Here is a 25,657-nt window from a genome sequence, read left to right as displayed (position 1 = left end):
GGGAAAATGGTGACAATAGACTTGCTTGATGCAGGGTTGCCACAAACCTTCAATTTGTAAAAAACTGCAATATTTGTGAAGTGCAGTAAAATGAGGTACAGTAAAATGAGGTGTGCCTGTGTTATTGTTCTCACTCTACAGAGGGGGCTAAGAAGTTAAGAAACTTGCTCAAAAGCATGCAGGAAGTTGGGTGAACTAAATCTGCTTCTCTCATTCAGCGGTAAGCTGAAGAAACCCCCAAGGTTGATGTTGGCTCTGCCATGGATATGGCTGAAATACTGGATTTGCGTGGACCCCAGAGCTACCAAGGGCCCCCTAAGTGAGGGCTTTAATGGTCAGAACAGAAAGCAACTTGGGCCTCCTGCAGGAATAGGAAGTAGGTGCCAATTCCCTGGGGTGGGTAAGGTTCTTCTGCTACACAGTCCAGGGTCTGTGCTCTTTACAAAGAGCTGAGGACAATAGTTTCTGGGCTGGGCACTTAGTTGCTCAATAATTAATGAGAATCTAATATCACTTTTGTTTGGACCCCAAGCTAAAAGAGGAAAGAAAGAGGCAATTCGTGTGCTTTTTCTGTGCCCAAAATTCTCCAGAGGTTACCCAGTGCCTACAGGCCAAGGTCGTAACACCTGGGCTGGCATTCAAGGCCTTGTTGGTCTAGCTGTAACCAATGATCTCAACGTTTCCTGATTTCAAACTTCTGCCCCAGCCAGACATCTTCAGCCTTACCCAATAGGCTCTACCCGTTCCGCTTCCTGTGACTCTCCCAGCAGGCAATGGGCCTCACTGCTCTCAGCAAAGCCAACGCCACCCAGCCTTGAAGAGCCAGCCTAGGCTCATGTACGTCCATCATCTGAACTCTGCAGCTCACTCCCTTCTCAGACCCCCACAGCCCTGGGAGCTGTGGCCTTCGGACTCGGGCCTGCATTGATAGCTAACTGTCTGGCAGCCACTGGACTAGGGTTTCACATCCCGCCTGCCGCCCCCCATAGCCTGGACAGGTGACTGTGGCTTGCTAAGACACCTCTAGGAAAGGGCCTGGCTGCTAGTCAGTTTTCCACCTTCCCACCCCCATAGCTGCAGAGACTTTTTTTTGAGGGGGTGGTTCTAATAGTCACGCAAAGAAAGTGAGCTTTCATGCTTCACACATGGGGAATGATGCTCCGGCCTCTTGGCATTGCCCAACCATGGACAGGTATGCACCCTTGTATGAGATGGGAGCCAGCGAGGCCCCTCACCCCAACCCCAGCACTCAGTCAGTCTGAGACTGGTCTCCAGCCATAGGAAGAAACGATTCTCATCTCTCATGTCCCCTTCCCACTGCTCCTGCCCAAGACAGAACGCCAAAAGCCTAGCAGGGCCAGGAACCTACCTGCCTTTTCCACAGACATAGTTGCTTCAAAAGGGCACTCTTTGGGAAAACGAGCCTAATTCTGTACAAGATGAACTCATATTCCAGTACCTTCTTATCCCTAAGGTACAGGCAGACCCAGATCCCCTTCCCCAGACACACCCCAACCCAGTTCCTTTCCTCTGAAGCACAGCCCATCACAGGGAACCTCTCCAGCATGACACACAGGCTTCCAAAGTTTATAAAAGGGGGTGCGGGTTGGGGGGGGGGGACTCATGGAACACAAGTTACCCTGGTCTAAAGCCAGGGTCAGGGCAGTAGTGATCTCAAGTGCCCCCTCAAATCTTCAGAGTGTGGATAACTGGGACCTCTGGGAAAACCTTTCCCAGCCTATAAATGCTCCCAGGGACCCCCCTCCCTTTAGTCTCTCAAATCACATCCTGCTACCCCCAGGGCTGCTCCTCAATCAATGAATGAACAAGGAATTCAGCTCCCACTGTGTTCCGGGGGGTGGAGAACTGACCTGAAAGGGGTATCAGCCCCCCTTCAGGGAGTCAGATGCTTAAGAGGCAAAGGTGTTTGCTGCTCCCCCCACCCCAGGCCCAGGCAGCTAGGGTCTACAAGTGGCAAATCTAGAACATCCCCCATCTACAAGGATCTCCTTCCTGCCTCCTCATCTTCTAGAATGGTTACAGCCCTAGTTCCTCCGCGCTGCCCTCCCAGGCAACCCACCTGTGCCCCCCTTGCCCACTGGCTCAGTCCAAAAATCTTACCATAAATCTCAAATAGGTGTGCAAGTAGGGGCTCGAGGGGATGGGACGAGCCTCCTTCCCGCAGCCATGCCCTCCCTCCACCAGGCTGGTTTTCCCATTTGGGAGGCGAGCTCAACAGCCCTCACTCCCTGGAGTCTAGCGAGCTCTCTCAGGCAGCCCTGGAGGCAGCGCGGCGGGAAACCTGGAGCCCCATCCCTGTCCGCCAGCCGCCTCGAGAATCCTGGCCCCGCTCCCTCCTCCAGCACGCCTGGAGTTGGGGCCAACAGGCAGGATCAACAATCCAGAAACTTTCAGTGTATCAAGCCGACTGGGAGGGGGAAAGAGAGAGGGAAGTGAGGGGGGGCGGGGGAGGCTCCAGGGCAGAGCCCCTGCTCTTCACTTACCATCTTGCTCACATCCATGACCGAGGCTGCAGGGCACCCCCCACCCCTTGAGATCCTGCTCCCCCCAAATGCTGCTCCCGACTAATCCAGCCCCAATGGTGCCATGCTGCGAGGAGGGCGGCCGGCAGGGCCCCCGCGGACTGGGAAAAGCGGCGGCGGCAGCGGCAGGACCGAGGCTGGACCGGAGAAAGGAAGGGGAGGGGGAAGGGAGGCGGAGAGGGGGAGGGGGCCGAGTGCGGAGCCGCAGCGCGCAACAGGGGCGGGGGAGGCGCGGCCCCGCGGGCGGACGGGCGCGGCGAGCCCCCGGGGGCTGGGGAATCCCTGAGTCAGTTGGGGGCTCCCCGGTAGGGGTGGGGAAACCAAAGGACCGATCCCGGGGTCTGATTCCGCGGCTCGGCGCGCGGCGAGTGTGATTTGAATAACAAAAGGTCGCCTCTCCCCGAGCTCCGGCGGCCGGAATCGCCCAGCCCGGAGCAAGGCCGCCGGGCCCGCCAAAGTGAGTGTGTGCGTGCGTGTGTGCGTGTTCGGTGGGATCAGTGGGACTCAGGAAGTGAGCGAGGGAGGCGACTGAAAAGGAGGGAGGGCTGGGGGGCGACGCGAGCCGACATTCCAGTGGGGGCAGGGGGTCTGCTCGGCCCCTCCCCACTTGGCTTCACTGGACAAAGGCGGAATTCAGAGCCGGTTGTTTGCCTCCCGCGGCTAATCCGGAGGGGACGCCCGGATGAGTCTGGGGTCTGCCAACAGATGGGCGAATGAAGGAAGTGGAACAGGTATCCCCGGAAGGCCCTGAGGTCCCCCGCGAGTGAGCCAGTGCCAGCCCCTCGTAAAGTGAGGGAAACTGGCTTCCAAATGATTATCAACCCTGAACGCAGAGCTCCTTTCAAACCGGAATCCCTAGTGTTCCATCCCATCCCCAGTCTTCAATACCTCTTCTGCCCTTAGAGAAATGGGCGGCAGACACTCCTTTCTCTCTGCAGGGGACGCAGCTGGTAGTGCAAAAGGACTGGCAAACGCTCTTTCCGGGCAGTCACCAGAGAAAAGCTGGATTCCCAAGCCTCTGGTTTCAACACCACAGGCTGCTACAAATCCTCAGATGAGCCAGAAGGTTTTGGGCACAGCCCGTTTACCGCAGGCATGAGACAACTTATACCAACCCTGTTACAAAGCAGGTGAGAAAACTGTGGCCCAGAGAAGGGGAGTGATTTGCCCCAGGTCACACCCCTGGCAGGGAATGGCACGCAGGAGAAACTTCAATAAGGGCAGGGCAGCCCAAGGCAACAAGAGCTTCTCAGGCTGCCACAGAGCATCCAGCTTCTAAAATCCTTTCCCATGAACAGGTGACGGCACCCATCCACAACCCTGGCCCTCTGGCCCACACCAAGGGGCCAAGAAGGCAGCACTGGTAAGTCCCCCAGCTGACCCCAGGTCTGGTGGCTGACTAGGATGTCCCCTACCCCTTTACATTTGAGTTCTCAGTCGATGAAATAGGGACTGTTTCTCTGCCTGCCTCCTAGGGGCATGTGAGAACATCATATAAAAGATGTAAACGCAGACATACAAGGATGTACGGGGCTTTCGTTGTGGTTATTTTCCTGGCTCTGGAGCCTCGTCAAGGGTCTGTCAGCTGCAGGTCCTCTTCAGAACCTTCAGGTTCTCTGGGTCCAGGGCTCTCTGTCTAACCCCGAGTCTAGACTGCAGACTGACCCTCCTGCCCCATCGTAGGGCTGTCCCTGCAAGCCCAGCTCTTGCCCAGCTGTGCCCCAGCCAGGGAAATAGGGAGGACTGTCCTGGTCCGCTCTGGCGTGCTGGGCTCCCACAGTCCCTTCTGCTGACTCGTGCACAAGAGTGAACCCAAACACCAGGTTGGAGGGGGTGGGGGCACGCAGGAGGGAAGTACGCCCCAGCTTCCTCATCCTCCAACACTGCCCAGGGACTGGTGAACCAGCAGGAGTCACCCCATGCAGAAATGAGGCTTAGGTTATCTGCTTGATTAAACGTACCACCATCTTTTTTCAAGGAAAAAAAAGGATAAATTTTATATGTTGAAAAAATTTTATATGTTGAAAAAGTGTTATGGACTCTTAGACCTGAGGTTCATCAGTAGGTCAATGTCTCCCAATAGATCTTAGCACCTTGGCTGACAAAGCCCATTTGCTCATTGCTAAAATGGAGAGTGACACCCATTTCACGTGCAGGTGGTAAGGGGCAAATGAAAGAACTTTCACACACCTTACCTGTAGTCAGCTGAATAATGGCCCCCAAAGATACCAGGTCCCCATGCCTGGAACCTGTGAACACCATCATGTATGACAAAGACTGTGCAGGAATGATTAAGGATTCTGAGATGGGAAGATGACCCTGCATTATCTGGGTATGTCCTAGATGTAATCACATGTCTCCTTTTAAAAGGGAGATTTGACACACACAGAAGAGGCAAGGCAGTGTACTACCACAGAGGCAGAGATTGGAGTGATATACCACAAGGTAGAACGTGCTGGCAGCCACCAAAAGCCAACAGGCAAGGAACAGATTCTAGAAGGAGTGTGGCCCTGTCAACACCTTGATGGGCCCAGTGATACTGATGATAGACTTCCGGCCTCCAGAACTATCAGAGTATACATTTCTGCTGTTTTAGCCACTAAGTTTATAGTAATTTGTTACATCAGCCACAGGAAGTGACTACAGTGCCCAAAGGTCATTGAGGGCTGGCATCATGGTTCCAGACAGGCCCCTTCCTTGCGGCTACCCTCTCTGTAGGCTTTCCTTGGAACTGCTCATGTGATGGCAAAAGGAGAGGCCTGCCAGGAACCGGCCTACTTTCCTGCTCCATTTGGGGGTGGGAGGGTGGGGATGGCAAATACATATAAGAATGTATACCAGGCTTGACAATTAAGTTCACGGACTTGTTGCAACGATGTCACTAACCTTTTTTGATATCAGAGGGATTATTCATTATGAATTTGTACCAGCTGGACAGTTAACCAAGTTGACTATTTGGAAGTGCTGAAAAGGCTGCGTGAAAAAGTTAGACGACCTGGACTTTTCACCAACAATTCATGGCTCTTGCATCACGACAATGCACCAGCTCACACGGCACTGTCGTGAGGGAATTTTTAGCCAGTAAACAAGTAACTGTATTGGAACACCCTCCCTCCTTACCCCATCTGGCCCCCAATGACTTCTTTCTTTACCCGAAGATAAAGGAAATATTGAAGACATTTTGATGATATTCAGGACATCAAGGGTAATACAATGACAGCTCTGATGGCCATTCCAGAAAAAGAGTTCCAAAATTGCTTTGAGGGGTGGACTAGGTGCTGGCGTCGACGCAGAGCTTCCCAAGGGGAGGACTTGGAAGGTGACCGTAGTGATATTCAGCAATGAGGTATTTAGCACTTTTTCTAGGGTGAGTTCGTGAACTTAGTTGTCCGACCTCGTGTGCATGGATGCACACGTGCACACACATACACACAGATAGGGGGCAAACAGCTTCCCTGCTTGGGCTAACCTGTCACTTGCTAGGCCCTCCCAGCACACAAACATCTCTGGGGCCTGCCTTTCCTACCACAGACAGGTTCAGATTTAGAGATGAGGTGATGAGAAGGGGCCTGAGGATTCCCCATTTCACAGTGGTTGTGCCACAAGGGATCCCGGGGTCTCAGGAAACACATTTCTAGCTGAGCAGGTGGGGAGAGAAGCAGTTTGAAACATGTATGATCACCACGAGACCGTAGGCCAATGGCTAAGGCTGGGGGAGGCTCTTTTGAATAAATCAGACAGAGAAACTGGGACCAGAAATAAGAATGCTGGGGCCCTGCAGCTGCTCCTCTGTCCTTTCTTCACCAGCTCTAGGCCACCGTACCCAACAGCCTACCGGATGTTAGGGGTCTCAGGCTCACAGGCACCTCAGACTCGAGGACTCTAAAGATAAGTTTTCTTTTCCCTCTATTTTCACGATCTGTTCTCCCTCCTGTGTTTTCTATCTCAACTAATGGTTCCACCTCCACTTAGTTGCTCAAGCTAGAAACTTCAAAGTCAGCTTTAATTCCTCCATTGACAACCCCCTCTTCCGCCCCATCTAATGAGGCCTCAGATCCATGCAATTCTTTCTGGCAAATAGCTTCCAATCTGTGTCTTCCTTCCCAATACCAACTGCTCCAGCTCTGGCTGAGACTCAGTAATAGCCTCCTAGCCTCCCTGTCTCCAGTACTTTTCCTATCTGATTCACCTTACACACATCTAATTGTGACTCCCCACTGGCCCACCCCAGTGGGGAGTCACAAACAAATGGGAAGAAACAAACAAACCTCTTTTATGATTCATTACCCCTCAATTTCCTTACTAACTTGATCTCATCTCCCTGCATTCCAGCCTACCTCCTCCCACCCATTCCCCTCTGCCCCATCAGTGAGGTCCTTGCCCACCAAACTTCTCATAAGTACACAGGATGCTCCTGGAATGCCCTTCCTAACTTCCTCAGCTTGGAAGATTATTTCTCACCCTGCAGGACCCATCTCAGATGTCACCTCTGTGAAGCCTTCCCCGACCCATCCAGACACTTGGGAGTCCCTCCTACAATGGAGAGCTCCTGGATGTGGATACAGCCTGCATGACCCTGGGAAGGAATGGTACGTGCCCTGGGCTCACCTGTGAGCTCCCTCAGGTAGAGGCTGGGACTCACTGGCCTTGCATCCAAGTGCCCTGCTCCTACCTTACCAGCCTCAGGGCTCTCTCTAGCCGGAATTCCATACCCACATCACAGCTCCACCCTTAACATCAACTAAAAAGTATGGAATGGACTCAGGAGGCCTATAAGGAAGGTGCCGTGGGCGTGATCTGGTAGCGGGTGACACCTACTGGAGAACTGTGATTCTGCAGCCTAGCCTTATAAATACCACGCAGACAGATCCCGGCTGCCAGGCTCAGGGCTGGGCTTTATTGAGTACTCCAGAGGTTTGAGATTCCATTACTTGCCAGAAACAAAGGTTAAACTAAACAATACTCCCAAAAAAGGGCCTTATGTAATGTATGTTACTATGCTGCCACTAACAATAAGCATATGCAGAGGACTTAAAAGTCCATTATCTCATTTGATCCTTTAAAAATTGGGTAAGGCAGATAGAATGGGTATTGTTATCACAACACCTGTTTTACAGGTGAGGTGCTGTAGAAGAGTGTGAAATTGAAACCTGGGGAAGGCATTGAAGTGGGGAGGGGAGGTCCAAAGGTTTAGCTTTGCCTATAGTGTTTTAATATTTTGTAAGGAGAATGAGATGAAATATTATTACTTGCATTGTAATGATGAATATTAAAAGAGAAAGAAAGTGTAGGCTCAGATCTCAAGTTGAATTCTAGCTCCATTACTTTCTAGATAGGGGCAAGTGCCTTACCCTCTCTGGATTGCAGTTTTCTTAACCTGAAAAGTAGGGCTAATAAATATTATATCTCCCAGGGTTGATGTGAGAATTAAGCAAACCAATGTATCTAAAGCACAGGGCACAGTAGGAGGCTGGTCCCAGGCTTGGCTCCACACACTTGTCTCTCCATTTACCTGGTGGCGAGAGCCTGAAAAGTTCTGGATAAGTTTTTTTTTAAGCTTAAATCATAAGGAAAAAAAAGGATAAAAAAACCAAGGATAACAGTAGTCATTCTAATTAAAACGATGGTAAATAAGTAGGCTTATAGGGAGAAAAAAGTAATTAAAGCCATTGACCGCACCCAGCTGAATAGCAGAGAACATTAGCTGGTAGCCACTAGCTGAGTGACTGCTACTCTTCCCATGGGACATCCTGCAAACAGAGCCTTGGCTGGCGAGAGTGAGGTCCCAGCATGGCCTGTAATCCTAGTGGCTCCATCACAGACTATTTCCACTGGGCTTTCCTGGGGCAGAGTGGCCTTTTCTATGAGTCACTCTGACTCCAGTGGGAAAAGCCTTCCGCTGCCTCTCTTTGTGGGGGCATGATTACACTTAAAAGTGGAGGGGAAAAAAGCCCTCAAGAAACACAAGAGTTCCTAGACCTACAGTGTATCTCAGAAGACCTGAGGGGTACAGCATCACGTGGCAAGTGGGGAGGTGGGTGCTGTTGGGGGGAGAGGGGACATTTGTGTCATGCGGTGAATTATAACTGGTAACATGTATTGAGTTCTTACAGTGTGCCAGACACTGTAGCAGGAACTTTACAAGTTTTATTTCTGTTAATTCCCCACAACAACCCTGTACACTAAGTACTACTGTTATCCTTATTCTACAGATAAGGAACCAAGGCCCAGAGAGGTTAAGGGACTTTCCCAGGGCCGCACAGCTAATAGGCAGGCAATGTGTTCCAGACACCCCACTTGGAGCCCCTAGGCTGGTTCATGCTGAGCCACATTACAGTGTCCCTGGCACCTGGCATTGCTCTTCCCCTGGCATACCTACGTCCACCAGGGTTGGCAGGTAGTTTAAACTATTATTAGCGAGAAATTTTATTTATGGGGTTGACTTTCTTCATTCTAAAGCCTTGTGAATTAATTGTGAGTACATGGAACTTGGCAGCCTTCTCTTCCCTGCCCTGGGTGATCTGCATAAATTCCCAGAGCCAGACACTGGGCACTCGGACTTCAATCCCGTTCCTTCTGCTAGCGCCGTGTATGCTGCCGTATAGGCTTATCTGCTATGGATATGCAAGACTGGGCCCTAAGAAATGATTCCTTAAGTAGTTTAAACATTTCCCCTGAACACAGTTTTCATCATTAACACCCTACACAAGCCTGTATTTTAGAGATACCTGCCATTGTTCCAGGTATCCCAAATTCTGAAACTGAGGTTAAAAAAAATACAGGCACACTTCGTTTTATGGCGTTTTGCTTTATTGCACTTCACAGATGCTGTGTTTTTTACAAATTGAAGGCAAGACCCTCCACCAGCAAAAAGATTACAACTCACTTTATTGAGATACTCGCTTTACCGTGGTGGTCTGGAACCGGAGTCACATCATCTCCGAGGTCTGCCTGCACTAATTATAAAACACCAGGGAGAAAGAAAATGATTGCATCTTAGGCAGGAAGCTGTCAGCAATGAACAAGATACTAGGATGTGACCAAGAAAATCCTACAGCCACAGGGGAATGAAGTGAAGTAAAGGACATGCAGAGAATGCAATTGGGAGACCCTCGAGTTAAAGTGCTAGAAAAGAGAGTGAGCTGCTACGTAGGGACTACACTTCCCACCTCCTCCAGTGATGCTGTACGTTATGAACAGGTTCAGCTTCCATCTCAACCTTTTCTCAGCCAAACCTTTCGGATGGAACCACTGGGAAGTCTTTCTCTTGACCTCTTGGAACATACCTCTAATTTTATACAGAATCCTAGTTATGTGTTTTCAATATGCAAAATTCATTTTATGGGAACGTCAGTATCCAGGTACTGGTGACATGGTAACAATAAACTGAAGCTGAACAGCTCTCTTGGGGAAGCCGCAGGTTGGCAGGGACCGTTGGTGGCACACAGGTTCCCCACTTGGATGTTTCTTCTGAGCCCTGGATCTCAGTTTCTGAGTTGCCACAGCTGCCCCCGAAGCCTTATCCTTTGTGGTCCTTACGTCATCTGATCAATCCTGGGCTCACTCCACAGCCAGGTGCCTCCAGGAACCCCTGCTCCCCTGTGGATGGGCCACCACCTCTCCTCACCTAGACCAGCCAGACATGTGTTGATATTCACTCGATGGCCCAAACAGGAGCATCGATGGTAATCTCCGTAAATCTCCATTATGAGCAGGCGCAGGGCTGCCCAATCCCAACACAGGTTCTCACCTGGCCTCTGAGCACCTGCTCCATAAAGACTTAGTTCCTGATGTGTGGTCACAGTGACTGTGTTCAGCTTGCATTCCACCTAATCAACACCTGTGCAGTGCTTTCCCCACCACAGGGCTCACAGGAGCAAGGAGCTCACCTGCAACATGCCAGGCGGCAGACTGGGCGCCCTGCCTGCGTTGTCCTATCTAAGCCTCCCAGTTCATGGTACTCGCTCTGTAGATGTGGACACTGAGTTGTAGAGGGGCTAGTGACTTCCTGAGGTCCCACAGGTAGTGACTGCTTGGCATGCAGGGTGGCATGCAGGGTCTCTGTCCCCGCTCCCCACACAAGAACGCAGGATATGGTGAGGCCAAAAAGGAACACCCACGGAGCCATAGATAGGGGAGTCATACCACTATGGTCTCGCTGGCGGCTGGGTTGGAGACACAGGAAGTAGGAGCCACACGATCCGCAACCTGCCGTCCACTTCTCTGCCAACCAACCAACCTCACTTGCTAACTGCAATCCGCCCTGCGAACTGCAATCCGCTCTTGCTAGCTCAGCCACCATCTTCTTGCTAGCCCCCATTTTCTGCTAGCGTAACCACAGCAGTTATATTAGTGGCAATGGCTCACTGGTTACAGCTGACGGCCAACTAGCCACAGCTGATGGCCATCCAATCACAGTTGATGGCCATTTACTACCTGAGCCAGCACCTTTCCACGTGAGGGCAAGAGCCTGGAACTGCACTCCTGGCCCTGTCCCCACACTCCTGGCCCTGTCCCCACACTGCTACAGGCCGTCCACCTGCAGATGCCCTGTGTTCTCTCTGTATCCACGGCCCACTCTCCAGGGTAAACTTGGGCGTGGCAGGGGCTCAGATCACTGCCTTCTAGGAACAAGGCCACGGGAGTCTCTCCATCAGCTGGGACATGTGTGCCCCATGGCACTCTCTGGGCACCAGCTAGGGATGTCAGAGCTGTCCCTGGGGACCCGAGGAACTGCAAGATAGAGTAATGACGTGAGGTGTGAAGTGCCATTTAGAGCCGGGAAAGGTCAAGTGCTCTGCTATCATCAGGCCTCCTTCAGAACTAAGGGCACCTATGCAGGTGCCAGGAAGGTGTCGGGAAAGGTCCCCTCCTGTTAGGGAAGCAGCCAGAGGTCTCACTCTGGCACTGAGTGGACATGAGCCCGTGTGCCTTTGCCTCGGTTTTATCATCTGTGAACCTGGAAATCTAGAATTCTACGCCCGCTTACCAGTGGCTCCTGTTGGGAGTTCAGCTGCTGCAGCGGCTAAGCCACCCCAGAAATGTGCTTGTTCTTCCCTTCAGAGGAAATGGACCACATAAAGGGCAGGCAGCAGTTTCAAACTGAGAAAACCAGAAGTGTTCCCTGAGTTCCCGGGCACTTCAGGCGGATGAGACGGGCCAGGCAGTGCAGGGCTGCTGCCAGGCCCCTGCTGGCTCATCGCTCAACTGTCCCGGCCCCCGTTTAGGAGGCGCCACGGGCACATGGACATGCCACTATCCCCAGGGTTCCAGGAGAGCAGCTTGTGGTTGGAGCTGTGAATGGAGGCCAGGGCTGGGAAGACCAGGGCATGTGCAGGAAGACCGGGCAGCAGGGCTGACCACAAGGGGCAGTGTGACCAAGGGTGGTGAGTGGGACAGGCCAAGTGCGTTTGCGCCGGAAGCAGACACATCTCACTGAGCAGATTCATGGGGAGTTCCGGCTGGAACACTTAGCCTCTGCCATGCAGGCAACGGAAAGCCAGACAGGCCACCAGATGGGAAGCAAACACGGAGTCGAGAGGTGAAGTGGGGCTGTGCGCCTCCACTTTCGGAGCTCCGGCTGAGGCTGGCTAGAGCACCTGGCAAGGTTGAGAGGAGTCAAACAGTGGAGGGCGGGGCGAGTGGTGCCTCCTACGGTCCCTCCAGCCTGTAGATTCTCATGCCCACCGGTGTTTGAGGCCAGCCACTGGGCTGCGAGGCTCCGGACGAACTAGACTGGCAGCTGCAGGCGGTCGGGGTGAGCCAGGATGACAGCAGCTGGAATTGGGGCCAGGGCTTCAAGAAGGGAGCAAGGGAAGAGATGAGACCAGCTGCAGGGATGAAGGAGGGGCAGAGGTAGCTCTGACCCTGGGGACTAAGAGGAAGTGGAACTGTTAAGGGGAATGAAGACCCTGCTCTCCAGGGCGGGGGGAGGGATGTCGTCCCCACTACATGAAGTGTGCACTGCGTGTTGACCAGGTGCAGAGGGAGGCCCAGTGGACACACTGCAGCTTGGGAGTCACCTGTGAGTCAAGGGAGCCAGGACAGCCATTTGGGAGGCTCGTTTGGTCCCAAGGCAGAGAACCCAGCTCAGGCCAGGCCCTGGGGAAGGCAGTAGATCTATCAGCCATTTTGCTGGCCATGGGCTAAGGGGAACTCTTGTTTTTTAAGAACTTTTGGACCTTAAGTTCAACTTTCAAACTGATCCTTCAATATTAGTAAGGGACACTTTCAAATGAAGTCATAGGAAAGCACTTTTTGAATGCTTCTAGCCTTGGAGTGTGGCCTACATCATCATCATCACAGCAGCCCTCAACACTTACTTACTAAGCCCCTGTTATGTAGGATATGGGCTCAGGCATGGCAATGCCCACCTCCGAATTTGAGAAATCGGAAGTTAAGAAGCAAAGCAGAGGGTGGAGGAGAATGGAGATTGTTATTGCCAGTGCTGGCTCTGTACCCCAGCTGCACACCTGGGAAGCCTGGGCCCTGCCCCAGGGATGCTGAGGCAACTGGCCTGGGGACAGCCTGGGCATCAGCATTTTAAAGCTCCCCCAGAAGACGCATGCGTACAAGAAGACTGGGGACACCTGAGCTGCGAGGGCTCAGGAACCCAGACCCCAGTCCTGGCTGAAGCCCAGGGTATGGAAGACAGGCAGTGTGGCACTTCCCTTATCACTTCTCTGAGCTTCCACCGAGAATTTTCCAAAGGCTCAGTGTAAGCAGGGACCTCTGAACCCTTTGCTCTTGGTAGATTTCTTTTCTCTCTTTACACTGCCATCACCACCCCCCACATTAAACAGGTATCTGTGGAACCTTTCCACACATTTGATTTCATTGAAAAACGAGAGAACCAGGCATGGCTGAACTCCACGGAACACCCAGCATATCCCCAGAACCCATATGATCAACCAGGCTGAGGAAGAAAGGGCCAGATCTTAGGATGCCACTTTTAGCTAGAAGTTGCTGGGACGCAAAGATCTGCTGGATTTCTAAAGCCTCTCCAGGCAGGCTGTGGGTGGCCGGAGGGGGTGAGGGGGCCTGTTAGAGGCACCGAGACAGATGGGAGCCACTCAGCCAAGTCCCTGAGTCAGCAGACGGCCGGAAACCTCGGCTCAGAGGCCCAGGCTGCCAGGGCTCTCTGCCCCTGCCCGCCCGGCTCCTCCCTGGAGGCAGGAATTTTGGGCACCTTCAAATGGCCCAGCCTAGAAGCTGCCAGCCTCTCACTTGGAGAGGTTTTTCCACTGCTCCTCCCCTGGTGGACAAGTCCAGAAATCTGTCTCTGCCCAATTTCTAATAAGCAAAGACTTGTCCCAGGGGCGTGGACCAGGGCAGGAGGCATCAACTCAGAGATGTCTGTAGTGACCAAGTGCCGGCATTTCCGCTCTGGAGAGGGCGGCAGCCAGGCTAATTCCATGTTATTACAGCCTTACAGGAAGCCAGCCTGGCCCAGCTGTCAACCAGCAGCAATTTATGAGCCTTAGGGGCAGAGGGAGGGAGAAGAGGGAAGAGAAAGGAAAACACAGCCCCCCCTCCCCACCAAAAAAAATTGATCCTGAGCTATTTTTAGGTGCTTATTCATCCCACACATTTCTTTTTAAGAGCCAGGACATGGGCTCTGTACAAACACCATTTAGTAGGAGACAGCTGCTCACACAGGCGGAATGGGGCAGGGGGGCACCTATGAGCACTGGGCCCACGTGAGAAGGAGTGAGAGGGTCTTCAAGGACTCTCTTCACAGTAAAAAATATCCCAAGAATCTGAAGGCAGAGTAAGGAGGCTGAATTAAGAGGCTTTTAAATCAGAGTCTCCAAGGTTCAAGTCCTACCTCCAGCTCTTGCTGTATGGCCTTGGGCAGATCATTGGGAGAGTCAGATGAGACCCTGGGCTGGAACCCTGACCACGTGTGCTTTTGGGCAAGTCATTCAAACTCTCTGTGCCTCCATTTCCTCATCTACAAAACATGTCTAGTTAATGTATGTAAAACCCTAGAAACTTGCCTGGTATACCTAGTGTTATGTAAGAGTTGGCAATCATTTCTAGTCTAGTACCATACACGTGTTAATTATTACTGTCAGTAATAATCATCATTTAAAACAGTACATTGGAGTAGGATAGAACAGGAGGCCACAGAAGGCCTGAGATGGAAAAGAAGTCAAGTTACAGAATTTTGTGTTTACAACCCAAGATCTGTCAAGGATGAGTGTAAAGAGGCTTTACCTGTTTTTAGGTGTGACTGCTGAGACAGTTTCCCCTCCGGTAAATGGGTTATATCCACTCAGGGTGTTAAAGGGGTTAATGCAAACGGAAGCCCACAGCACGGCTCACAGAGGTGCTCCCAGTGCTAGTTGATCCTGGAATCACCTATCCAGGTGTGATGGCCAATCTTGTCAGCGTGACTGGATCACAGTGTCCAGATATTTGACTACACATTATTTCTGGGTGTGTCTGTGAAGGTGTTTCTGGATGAGATTAGCATTTGAAGGGGTGGACTGAGCACAGAAGATGGCCCTCCCCACTGTGCTGAGGGCCTGAGTAGAACGAGGTGGAAGAAAGGAGAATTTGGTGCTTTTTCTGCCTGATGGCTTGAGCTGGAACATCAGTCTTCTTCTTGGCCTGGGATTTACACTGTTGTGGTTCTCAGGCCTTTGGACCTGGACTGAATGACACCACCGGCTTTACTGGGGTCTCTAGCTCGCAGATGGCATTGTGAGCCAGTTCGCTATAATCCCTCGGTCTGTGTGTGTGCGTGTGCATGAAAGCGCACGCATGTTGCCTTCTGTGTCTCTGGTTGCCCACTGAATCAGATGCAGACCACTCTAGAATCTGGCCTTTCCCTGACAGCCATCACCTGTCTTTGCATGGGCCACCCTCTACCCACTGCCTCCCTAACACCTGCCTGACTCCCCGGCTGCTGCTTCTGCCCTTGACACCCCTACATGTTAACCCAGCCTTTACTGACCTCTCCCTTCTAGCTCCATCCAGTAGATCTTTATAGAATGTCTACTGTATGTACAATACCGAGCTAAGTGCTGTGACTACTGAGACAAATAAAACCAGGGTTTCAGACTTCAGATAATTTCAAGACAATGTGGAGGTTATCTGTACAAGACAGTGCAGGTACCCAGGGAGCACCAGGGAGGGGCTGGGGGCGGCTGAGGAAGGGGCAGCAGGCCAAGGACATCTTCCTGCAGGAAGTGACAAAGGTGTTCCAATCAGGAGCGCGCACGCACGTGCAGGGAGGGGAGATTCAGCAGGGCTCCTGCAGGGGAGGCACCTGGAGAGGAGCCGGATTTCCGAATCTCACACTGCCTGCCACCGTCTTAGAGCCGGCCCCTGGTCAAAGTGGTTGAAGCCCCCTCTTTCCATGTCTCTTCACCTCCGTCTGCTCCTGCCCCTCTGAAATCCTCCCAGGCTGAGCACCCAGCCGGCCTCAGCAGAGACCCTGGAGCCAGGGTCCACTTCTGTCATGGCATCCTGGGCTTAGGTGGTGAGACGCTAGGGACAGCAGTCGCCTCATCTTCAGATTCCCCATCTGCCACCTCAGGCATCATTCAAAAACAGGCATGTCCTCCTTAAAAACCCCAAGAGCTCCCCACCCACAGCTTTCAAGGGGGATCCCAAGGGCCTTCCTCTGGCTGCTGCCGCTCTGGCCGCATCCCAGCTCACTCCTGCCACAGGCCCCTTACACGAGTTGACCCCTCTCCCTACAAGGCTGCCCGTCCCTTTCTCTGTTTCTCTCTCCCTGGCAGAGAAACACACACAGGCTTATTACCTCTTCTGTGAAGTCTTCCTGGGCAGGCTGTCTTCCCACAGCACTTTTTGCATAGCTCTAGCTCTGGTGTGATTACTTGGGCCGGCTGACCTTTTGAGGGCAGGGACCTGGTCTCATTCCAAGCCCAGCCCACGGCAAGTAGCTCTCCCAAACTTCAGGGGAAGACCTTGAAGCATATGCACAGGAAAACTTCAGCCATTTCTAAGTGTACTGGCATCACTAGAGGTGACAATCCTTTTAACAAATGGCAGTAGTATGTAGGCGAAGTTTATTACGTGTTCTGGAGAAAGGACTGGTAAATAAATCATACAGGTCAATTGCATTCACTGCCATGCTGGATTTGAATAATAAAGGTTTGGGAAAAAACAAACTGTGAACTCATGAAGCTGAGGAATCCCTGCCCCTCCTCCAGGCTGGGGGCACCTCTGCTCTGAGAACACCACTGGCTGTGAAACACTGCCCACAATTGTCAGACCCCACACACGTCAGGCCTCACACACACGCTAGTGGTGCAATCTGAGGCATCTTACTCTCTATGAGCCACCATTTCTCTATCCATAAAATGATTATAAAAAATTGCTCTTACAAGAGGTTATTATAAGGATCAAGTGCAAAATAACATGTAAAAGTACTTAGGAAATTATCAGTGCCCATAAAATGTTCTGAGCTTCAAAAGGGTCCCTTTATTGTTAAGGTGATTAATCATTAATAAAATATGTCCTTGGTGGGTCTAACAGGTTTTATTACATAGAGTCTCTTGCCAGTTCTTGCCCATCAGCCTGGCTGCTTCTCCCTTTGCCTGGCTCCTAGGATCTGGCTGAACTAGTGTCCTGGTAAGAACAAGGATTCTGGTTCTACCATTCATAGCTGTGTGACCGAGACTGAAGTTCTTACTCACCCTGAGCCTGTTTCCCAGAGATGATAAAGGGTTGTGGACAGGATTAAACGAGACGATTGACAGCCAGTGGATGGGATGTGTGCTTAGTGGCCACCTAGGAGGTCTCTGGGGAGTGAGGGGCAGGCTCAGTGACCAAACCAGATAAGCAGACCTCTGTCTCCCAGTGGGGCCAAAGTGGGTACCATTCCTAGTTAGAGCTGGTGTTGCCGAGAGCCTGGTGACAGTCCCCCCATGCACCCCTAACTCCTGCAAGAAGAGGCATGGAGGCCACGGCTCTCATTTCTTCTGGGGGTAGCAGTGGCTGGGTGGGTGAGTGCGGGTTATCTAGAATCTTTTCTCTCTCCTCTTCACACAGAAACCCCAAAAAGTTTCCCCTCATGTTGTTTCAGGCTGCTTGACCTGCTTGACTTGCAAAGTACCTGGACTATTCTTCGTTCTACATTTTAAAATCCATTTTCTCCTTAAAGTTGGAAGCCCCTCCTTAAAATACAAGCTCTCCACCAGTATTTCTCGCTATGCTTTTAAAAAGTCTAGCGTTGGTGCCAAAAGAATGGGAAGGAGTTTAGTCTATTGGGACTTGTTCTTGGACCGCTGAGCTGTTGAGGAGGCCAGGGCCTTTTTCTCTTTCTTGTTCACGGCTGAATCCCAGCCTCCAGGACAGTGCCTGGCACTCAATTAATTGTGATTGAATGTATGAATGAGTGCATGCAAGAAATCATTTAAATGATGTGCCAGGCCCTATTCTGAGTGCTGGGACACACATGGGACTCTGCAACCCCTATGTCGGTGGGTGCCTCTGGCTTTAGCAAGGGGCTTTTGCACCCACATCTCGTCTCAACACCCTGTGAAGCAGCAGGAGGGCTCACCTTTTACAGATGAGCGGAGACAGAGAAACAAAGGGCTCATCTACGAAACAGCACTCGGCTCCCTTATTGGACTCGTTCCCCAGTATTATGGCTGCAGGCTGTTTCCACGGCACACTGCTTCCTGCGGTCCTGCTGCACCATCAGGCACAATCGCAATCTTCCAGTGGTCTGGAATTCGTCTATCCATCCCCCCACCCAACCAGTCCAACCTTTACTCGATGCCACCGTGGCGCCAGGCAGGGGGAATGTACGCAGGTGAGTGCAGAACTGGGGAAGGACAGGTGTCAGGGGCGGCTCTTTGTACTAACGACGATGGAGGTCACACATCTCTGTGGAAAAGAGCTTGGCAGCTCCACAAAAAGACACAGAATTACCATATGACTCAACAATTCCACTCCTGGGTATATACCCATGAGAATTCAAAACAGACTCAAACAGATATTTGTACACCCATGTTCATTATTCATAAGCAAAAGGTGGAAACAACCCAAGTGTCTATGAACAGACAAATGGATAAGCAAATTGTAGTATACAGATAACAGACTGTTATTCAACTATAAAAAGAAATAAAGTTCTGATAGCATGATTCACTGTGGATGGGACTTGACAACATTATGCTAAGTGAAATAAGCCAGATGCAAAATGACAAATATTGTATAGTTCCACTTACACGAACTATCTATAATATGCAAATTCATAGACAGAATAGATTACCAGGGGATGGGGTGGCATGGGGACAGGGAGCGATTGCTTAAGGGGTACAGAGTGTCTGATGGGCTGATGAAAAGTTCTGGAAACAGTGGTGATTATTGTACAACATTATGAATGTGATTAATGCCACTGAGTACAGTTAAAAATGGTTAAATTGGGAATTTTTATGTTACATATATTTTTCCAAAATTTTTTTGAAAAGCACTAACACACACAAAACATGACAGCAATAGTATAGGAGTAGATAGATATACGGATCAGTGGAAATAGAACAGCAAGTCTAAAAACAGCAAACTATTCAAGTGGTACCAACACAATGGGAAAAAGTTCTCATGGTGGGTAAGGGGAGCCAAATGTAGAAAAGCAAAACTAAAAACTTAGAATAAATACAGAACAATCTGTTTATAACTTTAGCAATGAGAAGAGCTTCTTATATAAGATACAAAATGATTACACCGTAAAGGAAAACGCTTTTCCTGTGGCAGGACGGTCTTTGAACTGGACCATCTATCAGGATCTAATAAAACTTCAAATACACATCTCCTCTAACCCCCAGGCATCTGTCCTAGAGAAATCCTCCCATAAGCCATGATCGAAGGCAGTCCCTGAAGCATTGTTCCTAAGGAAAAAGTGAAAAATCACTTAAATGTTCCCACAATAGCAGAAAGTTGAAAGAAACTAGGGCACTCTAATTCTAAGGAATACTACGCAGAGGTTAAAAAGAATGAGGTTGATCTAAAAATGCTGACAGAGAAAAATCTCAAGGAAAAAAGAGTGGCACCCTGGACCACTCCAAATGGGTTTGCCAGCTGGCTTACCAGCCTCTTCCGCATTTTCAAAGGATACTGCAGGTGGAATACACATCTGCCCAACTCCACCACAACTGCATTATGCGATGCCGTTTGAAGAGCTGCTAGACTTGAGAGGAGGGCTTGGAATGTCCTACCTCAGCAGAGAAACTCAGAGGGAGGGAGAATTAGAAGCGGGCAGCTGGGCAGTGGGGGGAGCCAAGGGAGGGAAGGAGGCCAAACAGCAGGAAAGGAAGCTAAGGCGGGACTGTGTGACGGTCAAAGGGGCTATAGCAAGTGCAGTACAATTCCAACCGCTGGCCAGTCATTTACGGGCAGAGACACATCAAGTGATACCAACGCATCCTCAGAAGCCGCTTTAGGTAATTTAGGTCATTTGGTCTCCTCCTACTTCTGTCCAGTCCCAGGGTTGAAACTGTAGATCATTCATGGAGGGTCCTGTGTTATGTCAAACTAGGGCAGTCGTGCACATGGCTTCCCCGCAGATCTGGAAGTCTGCGTAAACGCCTGGCTTTTGGGGGCGGCCGGTTAGCTCGGTTGGTTAGTGCGGTGCTCTTCACAACAAGGTTGCCGGTTCGATCCCCACATGGGCCACTTTGAGCTGCACCCTCCACAACTAGATTGAAACAACTACTTGACTTGGAGCTGATGGGTCCTGGAAAAACACACTTAAAATAATTTTTTTTTAAAAAAGTGCTTGGCTTTGGTCTCACTGAGTGTCCCCCTGTCCCTATGTTGGTGTCCACCCCACTCCACTTCTTCCCATCTCCTTCCCACCTCAAGAAGGGAAGGAGACCTGCATCTCTGAGCATCCATTGTCATATTTCATCCTCACAATTACTGTAATTAGAAAGGTAAGCAATGTGCCCAAGGTCACCCAGGCATCAAAAGTGTAGGTTATGTGTCTGATGCCATTTGGGAAACAGCTTCCACAGAGGGACTCAGGCCTAAGTCTGACTGTGTGACATTGAGTGACTGGTGAGGGGGCAAGAGGGAGGTAGGGAAGTGGACTTCTATTCGGAAAAGGCTGGTGGTGACGGACAGAGAATCACCGGAATGGAAAATCCAGAGGAGGCAGAAGGGTGTTTAAGGATGGGGAAGATTTGCACATGCTCACAGGCAGAAGGGATGGAATGGGTAGGAAATGCAACAGACGAGAGATGACTGAGCGAGGTCTCTGAGGAGCAGATGGGCTCAAGGCCACAGTGGGTAGGTGAGCCACAGTCAGGGGAGGCGGGCAGGGGTGAAGAATATTCAATGATGTCATGGTGGATGAAATCTGAAAAGGAGGGGTGGACCACACTGGAGGGCTCCAGCTTTTCAATAAAGCAAAGTTATGTCCAGAGAGGAAGAAAGGAGAGGGAAGGATGAACCGAGAGAAAAATGGCGTCCTGGAAGCTAAGGTGGGCAAGGGGTTTTCAGGGAGTAAGTGGTGGGTGGTGAGGAAGGGGAGGCCATGGTATTGACTCTTCCTTCAAGAGCGTGAAAGGAAAGAACAGACGGAGGCACCTGAGGAAAAAGTAGGGTAGGACAGAGGGTTTCAAAGGTGGGGGGTGGACACGTGGACATATTTGTAGGATAAAAGGATGGATAGAGGGAATTACTGAAGACACAGAAAGAGAATGGGGGCAATGACAGAGCAACATCTCGGGGAGACCAGCACAGCAGGCCAAGATCCCACGGCATCCTGCAGCCTCACCACACTGGCAACCCACACTGAGGCTTCCTCAGTGAAAATCCCCACATGAACTGCCGCAAAGTCACGCGTGCCCACCTGGTATTGCATGCCTGTCAATTTTGTATGTAACTACAGGAAGTTACACGTGTCCTAATTACATTTTATAAATTGTCTTTATGACTACCTGCTCTGGTATAAGGACCAAGAAAACATAAACTCAGTCTGTGGTTTGTCAAGTTCTTTTTCGGTGCAGCTGTACACTAGGTATGTGCCAGGCCACGTGAAGAACAATATACGGTCCTTGCTCTCAAGATGCTGATAAGTGTAGTGGGGAGGCAAACATGATAATAAGTTATTTTAAGGCAGTTTCAATATCACAGTAGGTGCTCTGAAGGAAGGAAGTGGGACCTTTCCCATTACCCTAGAATTAACTGAAGGAACCCAAAGCTGGGGCCCAAGTGGTGGTGTGCGTTTCACTTCTTGAGTCAGACAGCTCCCAACTAGCTTCCTAAGAGGCAACCAGGCCACCAGACGGCTCAACGAAGCACTTAGGTTGTACAGGATGCTGAGACTGCCCAGAGGGGGGAATCACTTACCCAGCTACGCCTCTGGACGATGGGGCCTGAACTGAGTTGTGGAAGATGAGCAGTCTGGGCCCCAGTGAAGTAGGGCAGTAAGTATGTTCTTGGAAGAAGTGGGGTAGTTGTGGGACGTAAAGTCCAAGGTAAGGAATGCGGGCAGATGGGTCTAGAGCTGGGCGATCAAGGGTCATAGAGGAGAGAACCTTGAATGACAAGACTATCTTGACAGTCTGTCACTCACATAGGATGGGAAGCTTTTCCAAATAATAGGTGCTTCCTCCAACCAGGGGATTCCTTACACACCGCTCTTACCCCAAAACTATAGCAGATGAGACTGACCGATGGAGGAGGCAGGTGGTCAGTGAAGGGTGTCTGGCAGGTGACACGAGCAGGTCATGGAGGACAGCTCTGAGGGTGGCCAGCTTGAAAGCAGGGACCGGTGAGGTCCCAGCGTGAAATGACAAGGCCTGACACTGAGCAGCAAAAGAGAAAAGGAGAAGAGTCCAGCCATATCTGGACGGCAAAACCCAGCAGGACGTGATAATGGATGGGCTAAGAGTGCAACACTGGTAAGGCAGGTTGACTTCTAGTTTTCTGACTCAGGTCATTAATGGAGCAACGGTCCTACCAAGGCAAGGTGGGATGGGATGGGATCCAAGCATGAGGCTGTGTTGGCTTCAGACGGGAAGAGACAGCTTCCACTTTACCAGGTGGGAGGTGGAGAGGATGGGGTTGAGTGCAAATATATTGAGAGGTCCTACGGCAGGAAGCAGAGAGCATTTGCAGCTGGTGACTTTGGTTTTCTGTGTGAAGTAGAAGACATGCAGTCAAGGAGGCTGGAATTGGAGCTCTGAGGAGCAGGAAGGTCTGAAATAGTCACTGGTGAGAAAGGGGATCACAGAGCAGAGTTGGAGGTCCAGGTGCATGTGGAGGCCATTTTCTTTTGACTGTGTTTAAGGTATCTTTTCTTGTTACTAACGCTTTTAATTTTTACGTAGCCAAATCTATCAGCTTTTCCTTTATAGCTTCTAGGTTTCATGGCATGCTTTAAAAAGCCTTGCCTCCTATGGCAGTTTAAAACAAACAGAAGAAGACAGGGCCATATGCACTAATGTAAACAATACCCAAGATGTATATTCTTAAGTGAAATGGGACAGCAAGTCTATTGATATGGATCAATGATGCGCTTGCTGTGTCAGGAAGATTGTACAGAGACTATAAAGGGGCTGCTTCTGGGGCGGTGACTGGTTGGAGTGGACGTTGTGGAAGTCACAGGGCAAAGGGTCAGAGGATGTGAGCAGGACACACGAAAGACAAGGACCCTGCTGGCCGATGGGAGAGGGAGCAGGTGAGTTAGAGACACAGAGCAGTTCCTGATCCCAAGAACAGAAATCACCCGGGATTAGAGAAGAGTACACAGTACATAGGATAGACCATATTTTGTACTAAAGTTTCTAATGAACCTATTTTGTACTAAGGCACAAAAAGGGTAAGTAGCGTTCACAAGGGCACACAGCTAACAGGGCGTTGCCTTCTGGCTCCGGGGCCTAATTAACCTTCACTGTTATGCTAAGCCACTTCTTACATCATTGTAAGTGAAAAGGTAGGACACAAAACTGTTTATAGTATGAGCACAACTTTGTAAAAAAAAAAAAAAAGATAAATATATGTGTGTATGTGTGTGTATATGTATATATGCGGTCTGACAATTAAGTTCGCGAACTCATTCTAGAAAAAGTGCTACATACCTCATTGCTGAATATCACTACAATCACCTTCGAAGCACTCCCCTTGGGAAGCTATGCACTGACGCCAGTGCCTAGTCCACCCTTTAAAGCAATTTTGGAACTCTTTTTCTGGAATGGCCATCAGAGCTGTCGTCGTATTACCCTTGATGTCCTGAATGTCATCAAAATGTCTTCCTTTCAGTATTTCCTTTATCTTCAGGTAAAGAAAGAAGTCATTGGGGGCCAGATCAGGTGAGTAGGGAGGGTGTTCCAATACAGTTATTTGTTTACTGGCTATAAACTCCCTCACAGACAGTGCCATGTGAGCTGGTGCATTATTGTGATGCAAGAGCCATGAATTGGTGAAAAATTCAGGTTGTCTTTTTCATGCAGCCTTTTCAGCACTTCCAAATATTAAAATTGGTTAACTGTTTGTCCAGTTGGTACAAATTCATAATAAATAATCCCTCTGATATTAAAAAAGGTTAGCAACAGTGTTAAAACAAGTTCGTGAACTTAATTGTCAGGCCTCATATGTATACACACACACATATTTATAGGCAGTATATTTTTAGACAGATACCAGAAAGATAATACAGTAAAATGTTAACAGTAGTTATCTGAGTGGGATTTTAAAAATGCTTTTCTAGATTTCCTACAATTAGCATTAATATTAACAGGAAAAAAATGGTATTTAAAATAATCACTGGAATGGGCAAGCATCAAAGTCATTTTACAAAAATAGACTTTCTGGAAAAAGATACCTTGGCAACACACCCTGAGAATTTGAATACACAAAAAAAGTATTCTGCTTGATTCATGGGATAATAGTGGAAAGAATGTGAGGTTTAGAAGACCTCGTTTCAGGCTGCTTAGAAACGTGTTAACTCCCTACGCTTCCGTGTCCTCATAGAAAATTAATGTGAAAATAATAAAACTTGCTTCACATGGTTGCAAGATAAAAAAACTTCTGTCAATCAATTAAACCATGTGAGTTTAATATTATTATTAGTTCTACCTTTTACTCTTTTATTAATGCATTGGCATCTACCCAATTCAAAAGTAAATTGTGATTGTAAAATACAATGCCAATTCTTGACTAGTTACTTTGATTTCATAAAACAAACATTAATTAAAATCAGGCTATGGCTTATTATTATTGAACCATAATAACAGGATGAATATCTCAAGTTTCCCATATTCCAACTCAAAAATCTCTGTTGGGTACAATTCAGGAGGACTGCCTCCCTCGCCAGCAGCCCCGCACGCCCAGTCCCATGGCCCCCTGGTATCCCTGGAAGCCAAGGCCATGTTCTCTTGCTTGCCCACAGCTATTTGAAGCTTTCAGGCATCCTCTGCTCCCAATGGTGCATAATCCTTTCTGTGCCAAACCAAAGACAGACTCAGCTTTCTAAAATGCCACCCCTGTGCCCACATCCCTTCTTCCCTCTTGCCTCAGTGTGGTAAGTGTCCCTCTTCCTGTTGAGGCCAGTCTCTCCAAAGAATTCCTGTCCTGGGCCTTCCCACCTTTATGTTGTTTTTAAGGAGGGTGCAGCTCACAGCAGCCCATGCGGGGATTGAAACGGCAAACTTGGTGTTATCAGCACCACGCTCCAATCAACTGAGCTGACCGGCCACCCCTCCTTTCCACCATCATCCCCTTGGGCCTTAGAGCACCACAAGTTCATCACTTGACTAAACCCCACCCAACTCCCAGTCTCCACTCCTCACCAGAATAATCTTTTTTTTTTTTTTTTTTTTTTTTAAGTTGAGATATAATTCAGATACCATAGAATGCTCCGCTTTACATTCCCATCAGCAACGTATGAGAGTTCCAATTTCCTTGATGGGAATGTTAGGCCAAAGAAGATGATGGCGTTAAAACACCTGTTCTAAGAATTTTATATTTTATAGGTTTAGCTCTGACATTTAGGTCTTTATTCCCTTTGGGGTTAATTTTTATATACAGTGTGAGGCAGGGGTCCAACTTTATCTTTTGCGTATGGATATCTAGTTGTCCTAGCACCACTTGTTGAAAAGACAGTTCTTTCCCCATGAAATGGTCTGAAC

At 49.8% G+C, this 25,657-nt stretch overlaps 1 protein-coding gene and 1 long non-coding RNA gene across 12 annotated transcripts in view; one reads left to right on the top strand and one right to left on the bottom strand.

Moving 5' to 3' along the window:
• The window catches only part of HIP1 (huntingtin interacting protein 1), a 142,968-nt gene that overhangs the window by 76,037 nt on the left and 41,274 nt on the right, over positions 1–25,657 (bottom strand). For 2 of the 7 annotated variants that reach the window (XM_074328416.1, XM_019754954.2), the window contains exon 1: positions 2,505–2,664. The exons of 4 other annotated variants lie outside the window; for them this stretch is intronic. In XM_074328416.1, coding sequence (XP_074184517.1) covers positions 2,505–2,522 — 18 coding nt within the window. In that variant the 5' untranslated portion in view covers positions 2,523–2,664. Of the gene's footprint in view, positions 1–2,121; positions 2,331–2,504; positions 2,665–25,657 lie in introns of those variants that run through there. One more of the 7 variants, XM_074328418.1, reaches the window with a different exon arrangement.
• LOC109459989 (uncharacterized) lies at positions 2,769–10,334 on the top strand. 5 transcript variants are annotated; one of them, XR_012494918.1, is made up of 6 exons: positions 2,836–3,000; positions 3,482–3,673; positions 3,842–3,906; positions 6,351–7,132; positions 8,756–8,940; positions 9,369–10,334. It is a non-coding gene; the product is annotated as an uncharacterized LOC109459989 (long non-coding RNA). The 5 variants fall into 5 exon arrangements; XR_012494917.1 differs by lacking the exon at positions 8,756–8,940 and adding an exon at positions 5,445–5,889; XR_002139467.2 differs by lacking the exon at positions 8,756–8,940 and having other exon boundaries at positions 2,769–3,000; positions 7,012–7,132.

The sequence above is a fragment of the Rhinolophus sinicus genome, linkage group LG03, assembly GCF_036562045.2.
Source record: "Rhinolophus sinicus isolate RSC01 linkage group LG03, ASM3656204v1, whole genome shotgun sequence".
In the NCBI taxonomy this organism is placed as follows: Eukaryota; Metazoa; Chordata; class Mammalia; order Chiroptera; family Rhinolophidae; genus Rhinolophus; species Rhinolophus sinicus.
The sequence above is the reverse complement of the archived record's forward strand: the minus strand, read 5'-3'. Positions and strand labels throughout refer to the sequence as shown.